Below are 20,440 nucleotides of genomic sequence, written 5' to 3'. Positions count from 1 at the left end.
CATTTAACTTACTACTGTGAAGGAAGCATTTAATTTTGACTTTTCAAGCATTATTTAAAATCTTCCTGCTGCCTCATGCTAAAAAGGAACAGTGAATGTGTGTGCCAATAAAAAAAAACAAAAATGATCAATTAGTTTATTACACAATTTAAAAATCACACAACATGATTCAAAAAATGTACATATTCATTAAAAATATCAAGGGCAGACAAATAGGGTGCAGGCACCATTTCAGTTTCCAACAAATTAGGTTGAAAATTTATGACCACAACCTTTACAATATGCATAACATTTAAGCCAGTCAGTAATTTCGGTAGATAATTCTGTGCATCATCAACTGTAAAATGTTGAAAATGCACTATTTTAACCTCTGAACAGCTCTTTCATACTCTTGACAATATTTTTTGCATAACACTTAGCCAATGGATCAAAATAAGTAACCAAAACTATTTTGTTTGAAGATGTGCACACAATCCATGTTTAAGGAACTAAGTTAAAGCACTAAAAGTTGTCTTAATGAATATTTAGAGAACTATTTTCAGACAAGCAGCCGTCATGTCACTGATTAAAAATCAAAATTTGTGACGAAAATTTTGCTTGACTAATATTATAACAGCTCTTGCAGTTTTCTTTGAACACACTGAAGCTGTGCAACACTGTCTATAAAAATGCTGGCTTTTATGTTCAGTACAGCACCATACAATATCTACCAATTGTGAAGAGGTTGTGGCCTCTAGCTTACAGTAAATAAAACTATACAATGATAGGAAAAATTACAAAATGTAATACAAATAACCATCTCCAATATAAGTTGGAAGGTAACCAGATAAATTCTATAGGCTCAACAATGCTCTAAATTTTAATTCACTGTCATCTTGCTTGTACTGAAGTTTTCACCATGAGTTTTTTAAATATACATTTTTGTAAACTAGAATTTACAAAATAAGAAATGTTAAGCTGTGTTTCATTTACAGACAGCTAAGTTCATTTGTACTCACTGGAACCTGAATACTGGCATCAATGTTACAGGACATTCTATATTACATAAATCTGCCAAAGTCATGCTTTACTATGAAATTCCATCACATTTTTTTTGTAATTGCAAGATAAATACTGAAATTTACAGACCAAGGGTAAGTTTTCACATGTTTAAAGAGTTATGCACCAACTCCAACAACTTGGTGTTAAAATAAAGAGCCAAATCCACTAACAGAGAGAACCTAACATTTCAGTTTATTTTAACATGTTCATATACATTGTGCCAAACTTTTAGTAACTAGGAAGCATGCGAACCAATGGAATGTTTACTACAAAATTATGCTCCACAAATACTGCACTGGATACCTGGTCACATCACAAAATTAACTTACTTTAATGTGACTGTAACAAGAAAAATACCTTAAATCTATTTTCAGGATTAAATTTCCAGTCAACTTCCTGGACAAACACCACAAATACTGGAACACAGTTAAACATTCCTTATAAAGGATAACTCTCTCACTACAACTTCTGCACAGAAAAACATCTGAATATACATTTCAACACACACACACACACACACACACACACACACACACACACACACACACACTCTGCATAATACATTGCAATCAGCTCTTCAATTACAAATCATTGAAATTGTTAGTACATTACACCAGAGGAGCAACACCCAAAATAATTTTTATAACAATGTTGTTGAAGTATCTGCATAAATTCAAATGTACTACTCAGAATTTACCAGTAATATCACTTTCCTGATGACAATTTTACATGTTCACTCTTAGGCATTTTAAAACCATTGCAATGGCACGGACCCTTTACATGTTACTCATTAAAGTTCAAGTCGAAAACTCAGACCAGTAACACAAAATGAAACTTCTTAACTTGCTGCTCAGACTTGTTGCAATGGCCTCTTTCACATAAACAGATGCACATTTTACTATGCTGGTGCCACCTTAAAGCTATCTAGGATGACTATCTCAGTAATGAGAAAGTTAACCAAAATTCATTTACTACAGTTAAAAGTTTTAAGCTGAGAGGCCATGGTCTATAAACTATTGTGACATTTCACCTCCAGCTAACTATGCCATTTTACCACCAGAGATGTTTCTTAGAGCCGGAGATGAAATATTGGGAATAGCTTTACATATTTACCATAGCACCTCAGCCCAAGAGTTAACTGAAGTAAACCATGGCTGTGAAAGCCTACATTGTAGGATAAAATTTCATTAAGTAATGAACATGAAAGCAAAAAGTTAAGCATACAAAAATCTGATGTCACACCATAATGACACTAATTTTATTTAACTTTTTTACCTCCATTGCAGCAGTAGTACTGCATTGCTACATTATTCTTTAAATATGTTATGCTTTTTCAGGCCCTTTCTAAATTATCCATTTCAGACTAAGTGGGGCCTGCAAGACACTTCAAATAGAACATGCATGAAACCTGGGTTCACTGGGGCAAATGCTGGCCACTCTAGCCACAGACTGCATAAGAACCACTAGCCATTAGTTTGAACAGTGGCATGTTCATACATTCCAGCAGAATTATGAAACCCATATCATTACTACTCTCATTTCACTGACTATATATATTATTCAACAAAGCCAACTAGGTCTCAGCTGTAATGGGACTTTTCACTATGTATAGCCACATTCCAGTTCATAGTAGTGCACATCAGTAGCTTGCAATGCAAGCATGTAAACCAAGTGCAGAAATGCACTGAGAAGGGTGATGGCCAACAATCAATATTAATTTAATGACAAATAGAAAAACAACAGCAGGTCCCAGTCCAGTACACAGTTTTAATGTGCCAGAAAGTCTCAAAAGTGAAACATGAAATCTTAGTATTTTTCATCCTAGTACTGGGATTTAACATTCTGACAATGTCAAAGAAGAGGATATGACTAAACAAAGATCAAAGAAAGTTGCTGTGTCCTATTAAAATTAACTATCACATCATTTACCTTAGAAAAACCAAAGGAAATAAATTACTGTATGCAGATTTGAACCCAACTCGTCAAACAAGCCCAATGTCTTCCCAAGATACCTAGACACTGTTATGCAGCCATTTAGTGATACTTTGATGAAATAAGGAACTATATTTTAAAACTTTTACAGCAGATGAAGACAGTCAAATGATTCTGCTACACAGACCTCTGATATTACTAATTGGGCTTGTACATATTCCACACATTTTCTTTAATTGATGCTGAAATAAGGTGTTTAGAATAGGGCAGTTACAGAAAGCATACTACACCATAATATCACAAATTACACAAACATTTATTTAGGTGACATGTTTAGTCATACACATTTCAAAAGTGACCGTGTGCAAATAATATAATCAAACAGAAGTGCCTGTCAATGTGTCGCCGGTAGACATTTATCCCAGAATAGCGATACTTTTGAGATTGCTGGATGTAGGCCTTGATTGTCGGGTTTGTGTTTCTAAATGATGTTCCCCAGCCCACAGTTCTGTTAGTCTACCACAAAATTGCACCTGGAAGTAAAGGCACTATAGTCACACACACACACACACACACACACACACACACACACGTCTAAATCTTCCACAGCGCAATATGTTTTCCTTAGTCACCATTTGACTTTTTACTGTAATATCACAGTGTGTTTTCTGTAATAGCCACATGGGGCCAAGTGCAATACTATCATAGTTATTGCATAACTCCACAATTTAACTCAAAAACATTTTACTCATTTGTTTTCTTTAATAGATTTGAACCTTACACTAATGTAGAAGATTCTTAACACATCTCCACATCACATATGTGAAAGGTTTCTCCACAGTACTACTTCCAAGGTGTACATCCAAAGCTATCCAAGTTGGGCCCATATAGGCTTTTTTAGAATATCCTGTGCCAATATATACTTCCAACTTTTTGTTCAAAAACTCCTTATCCAGCAGACAACCCAAGCTGTATACAGAGATTTCCCCCTTCCACCCAGAGCTTAGACTGCTATTATACACAGTATTACAATGTAGTTTTGAAACAAGGTTCACTTAAAATCTAAATGCACAACATAGAACTGATCAAACAGCAGAATGCCAAATTTGATTTTTTAGTGAAGAGTCTATAAATTATACATTCCTAAGCATGATAGATCATGTTTGCTGTGTCCAGATGATCCAGCGACGTGAACAATGTACTGTGCATGTTTGTTTTAGCTAGTAACTTTTCCAGAACTATTAGTTCTCATGTCTTTCATAGTTCTTACAAACTGAAAATTCACTACATGTCATTGAGGCTGGCATTAAGCACATTAGTCCGTTTTCTTCCCCTTTTACCTTTTTTTTTTTCAAAAAGAATTATTATTTACCATCAGTTTCTTGCTGTGTATGAATAGGCATATGGTTGTTGCCTGTGAAACTGGCACATTGTTTTGCTCCCTGAACACCCTAAACAAAAATCAAGATATTAACTACACAATTTGATGTTTAATCTGATTAGGGCTATCAGGCACCCTCTTACATCAGACCAGGGTTTCACACATACATTATGGCAGGAAGACAGGATGCCATTATGAATCAAAACATTCAGGGATGTGGAATGTGTTTATTTACTCTTGCTATGATATTCAAGTCAGGAAGTGAGCAACTCTTCAAAATGATTTAAACTGGTACCAAGTGTAAGTAGCAGTTCATAGGAAAACTGCTTTATAAGAATACTGAAAAATACACTAGCTGACCAATGCATGTCAATTTCTAGACTGATATCCAAAAAGAACTGGTCCCCATGCTATGACAAGTGTCACCTGGGAATTTTACAGGGTGTTTCAGAAATGATGGTCAATATTCAGGGATATGACAGGAATGATCACTCAAAACAAAAACACATTCTCTAAAAATCTTCCCGGCAGATTAAAACTGAGCCAGACCAAGCTGTGAAGTTTGTAAGGTGGTAGGAGATGAGGTACTGGCAGGATTGACACTGAAGGCAGGTCGCGAGTCTTGCTTGGGTAGCTCAGTTGGTAGAGCACTTTCCTGCAAAAGGCAAAGGTCCCGAGTATGAGTCTCGGTCTGGCACACAGTTTTAATCTGCCAGGAAGTTTCATATCAGCACACTCCGCTGCAGTGTGAAAATCTCATTCTCTAAACATGTGCTGCTGTTCATCTTCCTACTTTGAAACAACTCTTCTAATTAAGAAGTGGTTCGAACTTCATTTTAGAGCACAGGTTTACTGGACGTTTTTCTCGTTTTGGTCCATACTGCCGCTTTCCAAAATATGGAAAGCAAAGTGCCTCCAGTACAAGAGGCTTGTTTCACAGTATCTAAGATAAAGAATTGATCCCCTCAAGGTATGCATTTTAGAACCCATGTTTACCTGGCTTTTTGTTTTGAATTATCATTCCTGTTATATCCCTGGCCACCACTTCTCAAACACTGTACAGAAGGTAGCATTAACTGCTTACTCTCATGAAAATAAGCCATTTAATATTCGGATGGTTTATACATCTCAAATCTTCAAAAAATTTAATTATTTCACTACGATCACCTTTTTTTAAGATCATATAAAAACTGGTAAACTAACAAACTCACTGAAATACAGTTATCAACTGAACCTTCTAGGTCTACAGCAGAAAAAAGTCAGGTACAATAAATTTAACCACTGATAAAAATTAATATTGGACTAATGTAGACCAAATTTCTTGATTTGCTTCTTTAAGCTGCAAGACTAACATTATTCCTACTACTACTACTACTATTCTCTGATCATATAATGTTCGCTTTTTATCTAGCAAATATTCAAGTATTACTATTTTCCTTTTAGTACAGTATGAAGTTTTAGCTGTTAATCTTAAACAACCAGCATACAAACTACATTAAATATTCAGATTTTTTCTCGATTCATCAACAGCTCTGCCACAATGAAAACACGATAGAAATTACAGCTGCCATGTTCTGAAGTTTATAAATGGCTTTTTTCTTCTTGTGACCAGACAAAAACATGCTTTCTCCATCCAAGTTCTATGCACGACATTTACATTTTTTTCCATTCTCGAGTGAACACATTCACTTTCTGGTCCTATAGCTTAATACTATTAATTTCACATTTGAAAAGTCAATAGAAAGGTCATATGTCTACAGCCTGATTATAATTTCTTTTTAGTCAACACATGACATTTTGAACTTTGGTCCTCCAACTAGAGCTTTCAACATCAAAGCGGCAGGTGCCAAACTGTCAAAAACATAAGTATCAATGTGTCAAAATCATCAGCTCGGCTGCACTTCAAGTAGTGTGATGTACTTGTGCAATCTGTCTGTTGGCCATCTTATTTAACAGGCTCAAGTTGCAGCAAGCATAAACAAGTTCTGTATGTGTTTAGAGCTTATTTTATGTTGCTTGCACCTTTGCCAAGGTAAGATTTAGAAAATCAATATGGCAATGCTAAATGACAAGTTTTAATCAGACTATAGAGGAACTTTCTTCTATTGGACAGTATTTTGACACCCTTTACAGTCAACAAATATTCATTCATTCATTCATAATAGTCACACTTAAATTATTGGTGTCTTCATTCTTTGTGATCACATTTTCCAGTGTAAAATTTTCATTTTTGTTCCAGCACAGAATGACACTTCACTAAATGCCTTCTGTATTAATGATTTTAACTCCACCAAAAATTTTACTGAGGTGTCAAAAATATAATTAATGTCATTAACATTAGAAACAAGCTACTTTAATGTCCTATTCCTCACAAAGGCAAGATTCTGACAAGTTTAGTAGAAAACTAAAAATGTATTATGTAAACAAATTCTCACCCTCAGTGGCTGCATTATGAAGTTGGAACGTATCCCATGAGTGGATACTGAAGCGTTGACAAAAGCTGCTCGTAATTCCATGATAGATCATTCTGTGCAAGAAAAGGGACAGCACTTACAATCTGTGGTATTATGTTCTCACAGTAAAGGAAAGTAAATTACAGTAAAAACAAGTTACAGCTTCAAGCTTTCAAATTTGTTTACATAAGACAAATCAAATATGACATGCATTAAAGTCTACACAATACTACAACAGTCAACAGACAATAATAGTTGGAATACAAGTAGAAATTTAAAACCAAAGCCCATTAAAATTTTTCTACATTCAAATGTAAATATAATGAATCTAGCTGAACATCTACACATGCATAGAGGACATAGGTTTCTTCCTACACACACACACACACACACACACACACACACACACACACACACACACACAATTTGACAAAACTACCACAACTGTCCGAGTCTTACGCCACAATAATCTGAATATTCCTTTCATAGTCAGTCTTACACTTTAAAAGCCAGTTACCAACAGAACTAGCAGGTCAGCTCATTTCTGTTGAAATTAGAGTTCAGACAATTTCAAAAATTGCCTTTATCAAATTCTTCTGTCATACAACATAAACACCTATTACCGACAACCTCCACGATACCTCAAAACACACCTCTACGTGATACAAGATTTTACAAGGTCTAAAATATCAGAACAACCTTTTCTCATAGGAGAATAAGCCATGAACATTTCCTTCAACCTGTGCAGATTGCGTCCGCCTCTCAAACTTCAATTCACCAGAATACATCATTGAACGTAATGCTGAGAGACTTCTGGCCCCTATGTCCTGGCACCCATGACGGAGTCCACTCTGCAGGTAAGGCAGAAAGCGAAGCACAGAACCTTTGTCTACAATAGAACCACTCACACCCTGCGCCACTTTCAGTTTGTCTGTCTCACTGTGAAAATAGCGGTCCATAGCAGCACCCTTTGCATCTTTCCTGTTCATGGCCTCTAAGCTGCCCATACCTCTATACTTTTTAAGTCTAACACCATCTGAGAAGAAATACTCTCCAGGAGCCTCTGAAGTGCCAGCCAACAAGGATCCCATCATCACTGTGGATGCACCAAGTGAGAGTGCCTTTGTGATGTGACCAACAGACTGAATACCACCATCTGCTATAACTGGAACACTGAAACGTCTTGCATATTCCGCAACTTTGTACACTGCTGTGCCCTGTGGCCGACCAACAGCCATAACTTCTTGTGTTATGCATATAGAGCCACTACCCATTCCAACTCTCAGTGCATCAACACCAGCATCTATGAGATTCTTTGCTTGTGCTGCAGTCACTACATTACCACCAATAACTTGTAAATCTGGATAAGCCTTCTTAATGTACAATATCATATCTCTCTGATACACTGAGTTGCCTTGTGAGGAATCAATCAAAACCACATCCACACCTGCCTGAGCAAGCTGCTCTAGTCTAGCTTTGTCTTCTTCTCGTGTACCAATAGCAGCACCTACAAGCAACTGTTTGTTTTCATCTTTAGAAGCATTTGGATAATTTCTTGACTTTTTTAAATCTGTGCGAGCTATTAGAGCCACTAACTCCCCATTTTCATTAATGATAGGTAGCTTTCCTTTCTTCGATTTTTCCAGAATATTGTTTGCTTCTTCTAAGGTGACTCCTGCTGACGCTGTAATTAAATCTTCTAACTTTGTCATAACGCTGTCGAGTTTCAAGGAACTATTTTGCGACTCTTTCAGAAAATCTATGTCTCTAGATGTAACGATACCTGCTAATTTTCCGCCAAGCTTTCCATTTTCTGTAATAGGAATACCACAAAAACCGTGTTCTTTTTTTACTCTAATTACATCTGCAACAGTATGGTCACGGCTTAGCACAACAGGATCACGAATAAAACCTTGCTTGTATTTTTTTACTTTGTGAACTTCGTTCGACTGATACTCTGCCGTACAATTGTGATGTATTATACCAATACCTCCACAAAGCGCCATGGCAATTGCCATATCAGATTCCGTGACTGTATCCATCGGTGAAGAAACAAGCGGAGCTTTAAGCGTGATTTTCTTTGTTAGCGCCGATGTTAAGTCGACCTCATCCGCCGTGAAGTCAATAAACCCTGGCAGTATAATGAAGTCATTATACGTGAGACCATCTCCGTTACCAAAGAGCTGAGCACCTGTCAAACCGTCCTCCGGAACATAACCAGTTCCTCCGCAAATCAAATAATCAGCCATACTATATAACACAGAACGACTTATCACTCGTCAACAAAATAAACACTTCCCACGTGGTAGTCTTGAAAACTGATCACTCACAACAGACCACTGGTCAACCTGCCTCGACACACGAAGCATAAAGACCAGCTCTGACGACCGCTTCCGATATTTATATGCCTCATGACATAACAAACACGTTGCATCAAGCCCACGCTTCTCTACATAGCCAAAGAGTGTACCTCCCGGTTCCATCTTTGTTGATGTTCTTTAACATATACAGTGAACTTCAAAACACTGTTTCTTGAGGAAACAGCAGGTAATACCCCTGAATTAATTTATTGATGCATGTGCCTAAATGAAAAATTGTGCAGTATGTTCTGAATATCTTAATGTCTTTGCCGCTAGTTATATGTCCATTATTACTAACTGCATAAGTAATTTCTTTAGAATTTTGCACCAAGTACGCGATTAAAAGAGTGAAATTAAATTTCCATGTCATAATTCAGATATTTTTACATGCCGCGTGAAACACGGAAGTCAGCAGATTTAAAAGAATTGTCACTAAATACGATCAGATGGTAATTTGGGCATTCATCATTGAGCTTTAGCGTATTTTCGTATATGAACGGTCAGTGGCCGCAGATGTACCTGAGCTAGCTGCCTCATGCTCCAAATTAAATACTTGGTTCAAAAACAATGAAGGTCGATTAACACTTGGCGGAAAGTCGGGTTTACACATAAAACTAAAGTGAGCCACGGCTAGTGGCATACTGCAGTGGAACCACCAGATACCATTCACACAGAATGCCGTAAGTTCTACACAGTTGACACTGTTACGAATGTGGCGTCAAGTGAATCATATGGGAGGGTTTTGGCATTAGAGCTGTGACAAGAGTTAAATACAAGAAAAGCGAAACCGAAATGTTAGATCCGAAATCAGATTTCATGCGGGAATGACAAGCGGCAACTAGTACTCACTCGAAGTCTAAAATAGCGCATGCTGCAGTAAACCAAACAACAGTCAGCATTAAATATCATCTGCAGAAGCGCCACTCTTTCAAGATTTTAGAATTATACTGTATTCATTAATGTACGCATTTTGAATAGCTCTAATTTTCAGTTTCACTATTGGTACGTCACAGTCGGGGACTATTTCCTGCATAAACTCCACAATTTCCGCGGTGCTTGGTCTATCAAACCATGATGTCTATGCGACTCCTTTTTTGTCCCATATTAAGTTTATTTATTGATTCATCCAAAACTGTTTCGAGACTGTGGGAAACGTCATTCGTAGATATTTATTTTGCACATACACACACACGTGCTACCACAAGAAATTTAATTGTTTTCGTAGTTCCAGCGGTTGAAAAAGTGTACCTGTTGGCCACTGTAAAGCCAGGTTCACACACGCAACAATAATGTCGCCACAGCTAGTGGCGTAATGCAGCTACATGTATAAACTCTCCAGTTTTCAGTGGCCCAACGTAAGAGACGCAACAAATTCTGTCATGCCACAAAAATTTCAAATTGGTTGTACTTTGTTATGTCACTTTCCTTCCACAACTGCTTCCTAACGGCTGTATTTCAAAACACAAGCATTCTGTCACAGTCATCGTGGAGTAACTACTCCCGTACTCCATTCGATTTCAATGTGTTTTCATTTTATTACGTAAAAAGGTCAAAACAGTGTTCGGCACGTACACTTTCGCAGTTACGTTTAATTTTCTGTAGCAGTGTGTGCGTATGCACAATATTTAAAAACCAGTGATGTATCCCACAATCTTGATAGATTTTTGGATGAATAAATAAATAAATAAAACAGTGAGCCGTGTAATCTTCGTGATTTGTGAGACCAATCACAGAATAAATTGTGGATTATGTGCGGGAAATACTCCACGAGTATGATGTGGCAGCTGTTAAACTAAAAATTAAGCCAGGTTCACACACGCATTTAACGTGGCGCCACAGCTTGTAGTTTGGTGTTGTGGCATCGTGAACTATCGTCCACATAGGACGCAACAAATTCTACGTAGTTGCACAGCTTTCAATATAGCGTCAATTGAAATCATATGGATGGGTATCAGTGTTATAGTTGAGATTATGGCCTTAGAGCTGTGACAAGACTTAAATACAAGGAAGACGAAATCCAAATACTCTGGATCCGAAAGTAGATTTCGCACAGGGGTGAAAGAGCGGAAATAAACACATTTATAAAAGAAATAACACTCAGAGACGAAAATGCTGCCTGCAGTAGCAGTATCAAACTAACCAGCAGCTGCATTGAAAATGTAATCTGCAGACACGGCACTCTTCCAACATTTTAGACTCATATTGTATTCATTGATATAGGCATTTCGAATAACACATTTTTAGTTTAACAGCTACCACGTCACACTCTAGAGCTATTTCCTGCATATAATTCACAATGTATACAGTGCTTTGTCTCACAAATTACGAAATTTATACGGCTCGCCTTTTTGGTTACATACATTAAGTTCATTTATTTATTCCTTCATGGGATATGTGAATCATTTGCAAATATTGCACACACACACGCACACACACTCCTGCAGAAAATCAAACATAGGTTGCTGTTCTTATAGTTTCAGAAGCTGCGAAAGTGTACCTGTCGACCATTGTATTCACTTTTTTCAAAACACACTGAAATCGAATGGAGTACAGCAGCAATTACTGCGCGATAACTGCAACAGAGTGCTTCTGTTTCGAAATGCTGCCACCAGGGAGCAGTGGTGACAGGAAAGTAGCGCAACAAAGTACAACCAAGAGGAACTTTTTTATGGCGAAACAAATCTTGCGTCTCGTAAACTGCGCCTCTAAAAACTGGGAGTTCACACATGCAACTGAAGTGTGCCACTAGCTGTGGCGACACTTTTATTGCATGTGTGAACCCGGCTTTAGTTATTCTAAATGCCTACATCAACGAATACAATAAGATTTTAAGCTCCTGGTGGAGTTGCATGCCAGCTGTGGGTTTGTTTGCCATAGCAGACATCATTCCGATCTTTGAGTGTTATTTATTTTATAAATGTGTTTGTGGCCTCTGAATTACCCCTGTGTGAAATCTATTTTCGGATCCCATTTGAGATTCGTCTTCTTTGCATTTAACTGTTGTCACAACTCTAATGCCATAACCTGCACATAACATTAAAACTCGGTCATATGACCTCTATGGCGTGGACAGCAGCTCATAGTGCCACCACAGAATGCTACAAGCTGCGGTGTCACATTATTTACATGTGTGAAACTGGCTTAAGAAAATGGAAGCAATGAATCTGAATGGAATAATCAGCAGTTATTACGATAACTACAGCGGAATGCTGTCTTTTCAGAAATGTGTGTGTGGGGGGGGGGGGGGGGGGGGGGCTAGTGATGTCACAAAGTACAGCTACGAAATTTTTGTGACAAGAAAAATGTTGCCTCACCTGAGTGACGCCACTGAAAACTGGGTGTTCAAAAAACATGTGTTTATTTCAGAGAGGCTGCACTCTTTTCAAAGATACACTTTGACTGCAGCACCTGAATGAGGCCATAATTTCGTCAAGCTTGTATTTGGCATTTTTTTATATTGAAACCACATATTAATTTATAGCCTATAAATAAATGGTGTTTCAAACTCTAGCACATTGAGAATTTCTCAAAAAGATAAAATTTAATTATATTAGATGTCAGATAATGAGTTATCAGCGTTTAAAGATTTTGGGAGCTGTATGACACAGCAGACAGCCATAAATTGCCCCGCATCACTGGAGAAGTGGTTACATCCTCAGTAGCGGATGAGCATATAGAACTACAAGTGTGATAATTTTGGTTCACATCCTGCCATCTGCAAAAATTTTATTATTCACCTTCGCGTTTCAGAGAGATTCTGGTACTTGTCATTATCAATAGTTTACAAATTAACCACGAAATGCAGAAATGCAAGCGAATATTCAGAATACATTGATTACCTGATATAAGCAAACTACAGTCATCATCATAACAGAAAACAAAAAGACTGACACATGTGAGAAAGAGTTAAAAGATGGCTTAGTCTCACTGTCAGCCGCTTGTGAAATATAAAAGAAAATTCACAAGCTAGTTACTGTAGGAGAATTCTTGTCCAAACAAGAACGTCTTTCAATTAAGCACATATGCAGACAAATTATATTCAGGTACTGGTGCAGACATATTTCTGATGGTGTTTTTTGTAGTTTCAGCTACTTTCCTGGCAGTGAATAGTAATTTTTCACGCAAATTAGAACATACTTCACACAACCAACACATTTATTTAGCAGTGGGGGAACGTCTCCTTGAGTATATTTTGTAATACATAGCACTACATAAATAACTAGTATGTTGTTGACAAGTTCTCACTATAAAGAAAGAAAATACAGCAATAGTTGTATTTTTTGGAGCAAATTAGAACACACTTTACATAACCAGCACACTTATTTAGCATTGACGGAGCTTCTTAATTACTTTCCTTACTACATATTGCTATGTATATAACGAATATGAAGTGGGCAGTTTGTCACTTTCAAAGCAAGAAAAGACAATAGCTTTCAAATTTGCAGTGAATTAACCAGCTGAACACTTAAAGAACTTCTGCTTTAATTCGTCTGCTACAGTGGCTGCTGCAGTCATGACAATATTTTGACAACAGAGGCATGTATCGATACCTTCGAGAAAGCCAGAGTATAGCTTCGAGACGAGCGCAGCTACAGTACCTCTCGTGACGTAAACACAAATAAAAGCATTTGTTAACACATGCAAGTAAAGTGTCACTGTAGTATGCTACTACATGTGGTGTCACTTTAGTTCCCTGTGGGAACCCGGCTGAGTAGGGCAACAAGGTCAAGGATTCTCGGAAAAAAAGTTTTGACATTGTCTCTGATCGGAGGAACGCTGTCTTCGACTACAGTTACAACAGTAGGCAGTCTGTTCGTGGCCATTTTCACCACGCTCACTCGTATAGTAGTGGATTTCGTGCTTTTGTTTCTTTTGATGTTGATATCACTTTAGATGAATGTAAGCATTTTTTTCCACTGCTGCAAAGTCTTCCTTTCCTCCTCATAAGAGGAGTTTGAAACCAGCACGCAAACCTAATTCATACTCTGCTTATACAAACCAGTTTCTACAATACACTGTGCATATACTGCCGATGTGTAACTGGAGAAAAGTGAAAGTATGTAATGTAATTAAATCAGTAGCAAAATATATATAAACTGGATGTTTGTTAGTGGCATTTTTCCAGAATATTTTAAAAAACGTAGTCGTTCCATTACAAAAAGAGGGTGATAAATCTTGCGCTAATAATTATCATACAATTTCTTTGGCACCTTTTTTTCAATGTAATTGAAGACTGTATTTTAAAAAAATTGCAAAAAACTGTACATCGATTTAATATCAGTATGGTGTTAGGTCACAGCAATCAACAGTCACAGTTGTAGGAAATGTTATTTCTTTTACACAATTCTCTTTTGAATCAAAATTATCTGCTTATGCCACACTAGTAGACTTGGGCAGGTCAGCATTGGGGACCAAGAACTGTCCCGCATTAAACCCTGTCTTAGTAACAAGAAACAAATCATATGCTACAATGATCAAAAGTCACAATTTCTGAATGTTACTAGAGATCTTCCCCAGTGACCACTGCTTGGGCAACTACCGTTTGTAATATTTGTGTTTGAGTTGCCCATCAGTATGCTTTGCAAATCTATGATCTATGCAGATGATACATCTTTCAACAATTCTGGAAAGGAGATATGCAAACTGAAGAAACAAAATAAAGAGTATTTCAGGTTATCCGAAAAGGAGTGTGAAACCAACAAGTTAGCTATTAACTATGAAATGACTATAAATGTTTCTTTCACCATGTCTGATATTGATGTTGAGTCCAGTTCTCCCAAACTCCTTGCCATATACCTAAATACCAACTTAACTTGAGGAGAGTCGCATAGACCATATATCACTGAGACTTTTAAGAGTTACCTGTCTATTGGAGAAGTTACACACATTCATTTCTGAAAAAAATCTGTGAATTAACTTCTATTCTGTCTTGTTTCATTACCATTTAAGATATGGTATGCTATGGCATAATTCTCCAGGAGCTAAGAAAATTTTAATTTGGTAGAAGGAAGCCATCAGGGCCATCTCTGGGATTACCAAAAGTAATATATCGTGCAGACCTTATTTCAAAAAATTACAGATAATGAGAGTTCCAGCTCTTTTTACATAGTTTCCTTTTGTACATGAAGGAAAACGTTGACAGTTACAACTGTAGGCAGTCTGTTCGTAGCCATAATAATCACCAAACATGAGAGACAGACATGCCTCCAACCTGACTTAAAAAAACACAATGCAGTTAAAAATACGTAGGTATAACTTTTTTCAACACGTGACCTGTGCAGGCATATGACATCTATCTTAATATCGCTAAAAATAAGACCCAAAAATGTTTGAAAGAGAAAGTGTTTTAGATATTTAAATAATCTGAAAACTATTCAAAAGTTGATTCAGTTTAGTAAATAACTCCTAATACTGTTTGTTTGTGCTTTCTTTGCACTTTTGTCTTTTCTGGTGTCTTGTCTTTTGTGTGTAATGAATATGCAAGTAACTAAAAACAATCAAATTAAATTTTACTATTAATTACATTGGGGAGTTTTTGTGTGTGCTCTTTCTTGTTTTATTGTCTCAAATTTAGTAAGTAAATTAACAATGTTTATTTTCATTTTTAACTATTAACTTCACATAGAAATCTTTTTGTTGTTCTTTTACAATGTGTACTTTAATTATGTGTAGTACCATAGTGTATACGAGTATATTTCCTAACATGTCAATCATACATGGCTCAAACAGCACATGCCAATCATACGTTACAAAACCTCTTGTACATTATTCATGATGCCATCAGGTGCATCCAAATGCATAAGATGGAGGAATATATTAATTAATTAATTCATAATGGACATCCTTAATAAATTTTGTGTGGCAAACTGCTAAGAAGTGAACAACAGGAATAGTGATGCCCAAACATTTCAAAACGTCGACAGTTATTTGCTGGAGAAATTATATACACCCAAAAATATTTGTAAGGCAGTACACAAAGGCTGTTTACCTCATCAGTTGTGTTTTATTCCCCTAAACGACAAATAACGCAAAACAACTAGATTTTTCTCCTTCAATAGAGCTTACTTTTTATCTGATAAAAAAGGTTGTTCTGTGTTTTAGATATTCATTTCCATAAGTGTCCTTTCACAAGGAAGGAGAAATATCTGGAACCAAATAATGATTTAGGGTTTGCAATACTTGCAAAGTGTAACCATACATGAATAACAAAATAGATTTATAAAGCAATACTCATGTATTAGTTAACATTGCAGCCAAGAATGTTTTCAACTAATACTACTAAACACTGGTTTGCTGATTTCTGCCACAGATGGATTGGAAAAAAGTGTTTGTCTGCGAATATTTTCACCTGAAAATAAATGTCAAAGTTACGGAATGTACTGATGACACTTTTTTATTTATTCATCCATCTTCAACCATTTAAGTTACTTACTAGGAACACACAATAAAACAGACAGGCACACAACAAATTACCCAATGTGGTTAATAATGAAACATGAGCTGAACATTATTCAGTTCTTTGCATATTCATTATATATGTATGGCAAGATGCCATAAGAGATAAAAATGTATAGGAAAAGATACAAACAAATAGTATTAAAGAGTTATTTAGTAAATTGGGTCAACTTTTGAACAGTATTCAAATTCCTTAAGAGTGTAAAATGGTTTCTCTTTCAGAGATCTCTGGGTCTTACTTTTAAAGATATTAAGATATGCAGTGTGTGCCTGCACACCTAATATTTTTAAAAGTTCTTTAATGTTTGACAAATATTATAATCATTAAAATACTGCCTAAGGTTCTAACTGTTTAAGCTCTCCCTTATGTGCAAAAGGAAGCTGTATACAAATGAGATGAGACTGACATTATCTCTAATTTTTTGAAATAAAACCTATGTGATATGTTACCTTTGGTAATTGCAGAGATTCTCCTGGCGGCTTTCTTTTACCAAATTAAAAATTTCCCTAGCCCCTGGAGAATTATCCTAGTGACGAAAACCTTACCTTAGATGGCAATGAAACAAGGCAGAAGAGTAGTTAATTAGTGGTTTTCTTCAGAAATGAATGTGCATAATTTTCTCAGTAGACAGATAACTCATAAAAGCCCTAGAGATATATGGTCTATGTGACTCCCAAGTTCCTTTGGTATCTAGGTATATGGCAAGAAGGCTGGTAAAATTGGATCCAGCATCAGCACTGGATAGGCTGGAAGAAACATTTACTCTCTTTTCATAGTTAATTTCTAACTCATTGCCTATGAACAACATATTGGACCCCAAAGTAATCTTTACTTTGCTCCTTCAGTTTCTTTATGTCCTTTCAGAAATTGATGAATGTCGTCTCATCTGCATAAATCACAGATTTGCAAGGCATGTTGCTGGGAAGCCAATAAAAAACATTTATCAGAAATCAAAATACAAGATTTTTCAAAAGAACTAACAAACCAAAGTAGGGATAAAGACCATGGACAAACCATAAATACAAAGTTGTCTAAATTTTCAACATTATTTAAACTAAACTCGGAAAAGACATTTCCAAAATTTCCCATGTCAGTATGAATGTTTCACAAAAACAAATTGGTAACATGAGGTATAAAAAAAGCCCTCCCAAACCCTTAAGTACTTCAGTTTCATGAAAAAATCATAATCAGCAGGAGTTTTTAAATATGTGTCATAGGTACAGAAACATTTATTGGAAGGTGCAGGTTGCCACAAGAAATTCATGCAATGACATAATAATATACAATGGAGGAATAAAAGCAAAGCTGTGTGAGATACCATAAAAAAGGAAATAGTGAGAAACAAATGAAGGCACTATAACATATTGATAAGAGAAGGGAACAAAGTAATGAATGATCCACCACCTAGAAAACTATTTATATGAGTGTCTTTCAAGTACTGCAGAGAAGTTAAAGAAAAAATTCCCAAAACATAATATAACACCTGGAAATAATTATGCACTAAGCACAATGATTCTATTACCAATGACAGAGCATGAAGTCAGTAAAACCGTACAAAATAAAAAAATAAAAAATCCGTAAGTTTAGATGAAGTACCAATGTGTGTCTGAATTAATGCATAAAGAGTATACAAGCTCCCTTAACAAATACAATAAATGAATCCACATTTAGGGAAATTTCAAGATTATTCATAACAGGCAAGATTGGTTCTTCTGCTAAAGAGAGGTAATGCAGAAGATGTAGAAAATTACCAACCCATTTTACCGCTGACACCATTCTCAAAAATAATAGAATCAGTTATGAAAGACAGATTAATAAATTACTTGAATAAATAAAACCTTTTAAGTGAAACACAGTTTGGTTTTCAAAGTGACCAAAGAACAGAATCACCCATAATAGAATTCACAAACATGGTACTTAATGCTCTGACAAAGAAGAGTGTGCTATGGGCATATTTTTAGATCTTTTGAAGGCATTTGATACTGTTTACCATAAGATTCTACTTAATAAGCTACAAGCCTCAGGAATAATGTGGATACCTAATGACTGGTTCCAGTCACACTTAGCATACAGGGTTCAAAGAGAGGAAATAAAACATACCTCAGATAAGTCTCAGTTTTAGTAAAACATTCATCGGAACCCAAATACATTAATATAGGAGTTCCTCACGGTAGAATTTTAGGACTAATACTATTCCTGACATACATCAATGACTTTCCCAGTAGTGTTCGTCATAGGGAAAAATTCTCTTTACTGATGACAGCAATATTATAGTTACTGAGAATACAAGAGAACTCCTTGCAGAGAAAGCAAATGAAACCCTTAGGGAAGTTTACAGTTGGTTAACAAGCAATAAAGTGACATTGAGCATAAAGAGAAGAAATGACATAAATTCCAGTTGGGAGAAAACGGCACTGTTAAATTAAATGTTGGTGGCACTTCTATAGACTGTGTAACAACTGCAATAGTTCTAGAAATAAATACTGATTCCCCATTGAATTGGTGTGAGCACACAAAGGCAGCCAGATTGTCATCAGCATGTGCTGCCCTTAGAGACCTGTCATCAGTGTGCAATAACCAAAGTCTTCTAGTTGCACACTATGCATATGTATAATCAGTTCTAAGCTAGGATTCTTTTCTGGTGAACAATTGCTCAAAATATAAACATAGTTATCAAATTGCAGGAAAGGACCATAATAATAATAATAATAACCAAAAATAGTAGCTGAGCTCACTGTAAAAATCTGTTCAAAACGCTGGGTATTTTAACTGCATCACGCCAATACATTTACCAATCGGTCATACACATAAAAAATAACATCGTTAATGACTGCACAAACAGATCTGTCCATGACCACGGATAAAAATCTAGAATGAACTTACATATATCAGGAAACATAAAACTCAAAACAGTACTTTCTACCAAGGAATAAAACTGTACAACAACTTACCAAAGCAGATAAAATAAATTTCTAAAACAATCTTCTTTTAAAAAGCAGTTAAAAAGTACCTGTTGGGCAATACATTTTATACATTGAAGGATTACTTATATAACACAGAGTGTTTGGTAAAAAATGTAACACAAATAAATAACAGCCTCCTAAAATCCCACATAACACTTTCACACTACATTTTTTCCTTCTTTTCACCTTTTCTGGAAAAACGTACTACCAGAGCTGTGAAATGTATTATACTAACAGCTTATCTCCTTTCTGAGCTCAACATGTCACTCGATACAGACCCAGTTTCTCAGGCTAGTAATCAGGAAGTTGTGGTACACAAAATTGTCCAGACATCAGCTGATAGTGTGTGTAGTGTTATAAAATAATGTGTGTGTAGAGCGTGCAGTCACTGGAAGTGAGAAATGAATGAACAATGTAGCATTAGCCTTATTCTTTATTAGAAAACATATCTGTAAAACAGTACTGTTCACTAGAGGAAAACTGAATGAGATAAGACTGTTTTAAACAGATTGGCCTTGTATTCAGGAGGATGAAGGCTAGAATCTTGATCCAGATTCAGGTTTTCAATGGTTTTCCTAAATTACTTAAAGCAAATTCCTAATGATACAATTTTCATTAAATAACCCCTTTTTAAGTGAAAGGCAATGGCCTTGCTCGCAGTGGATGCACCGGTTCTCGTCAGATCACCAAAGTTAAGCGCTGTCCTGCGTGGCTGGCACTTGGATGGGTGACCATCCGGGCCACCATGAGCTGTTGCCATTTTTCAGGGTGCACTCAGCCTCGTGATGTCAATTGAGGAGCTACTCGATCGAATAGTAGTGGCTCCGGTCATAGAAAACCATCATCACAACCAG

The 20,440-nt window shown here is 36.3% G+C and overlaps 1 protein-coding gene and 1 long non-coding RNA gene across 2 annotated transcripts; both read right to left on the bottom strand.

The window, feature by feature from the left end:
* Window positions 1-122: 122 nt before the first annotated feature.
* LOC124556699 lies at window positions 123-9,258 on the bottom strand. Its single transcript, XR_006968665.1, has 3 exons — window positions 9,138-9,258; window positions 6,790-6,881; window positions 123-4,424 (listed from the first exon to the last, which is right to left on the bottom strand). It is a non-coding gene; the product is annotated as an uncharacterized LOC124556699 (long non-coding RNA).
* On the bottom strand, window positions 7,215-9,206 carry LOC124556698 (inosine-5'-monophosphate dehydrogenase 1b). Its single transcript, XM_047130672.1, has one exon. It carries the CDS (start codon window positions 9,054-9,056, stop codon window positions 7,497-7,499), a length of 1,560 nt encoding a protein of 519 aa, XP_046986628.1. The 5' UTR covers window positions 9,057-9,206; the 3' UTR covers window positions 7,215-7,496.
* Window positions 9,259-20,440: the final 11,182 nt, after the last annotated feature.

The sequence above is a fragment of the Schistocerca americana genome, chromosome X (assembly GCF_021461395.2).
Source record: "Schistocerca americana isolate TAMUIC-IGC-003095 chromosome X, iqSchAmer2.1, whole genome shotgun sequence".
Taxonomy (NCBI): Eukaryota; Metazoa; Arthropoda; class Insecta; order Orthoptera; family Acrididae; genus Schistocerca; species Schistocerca americana.
The sequence above is the reverse complement of the archived record's forward strand: the minus strand, read 5'-3'. Positions and strand labels throughout refer to the sequence as shown.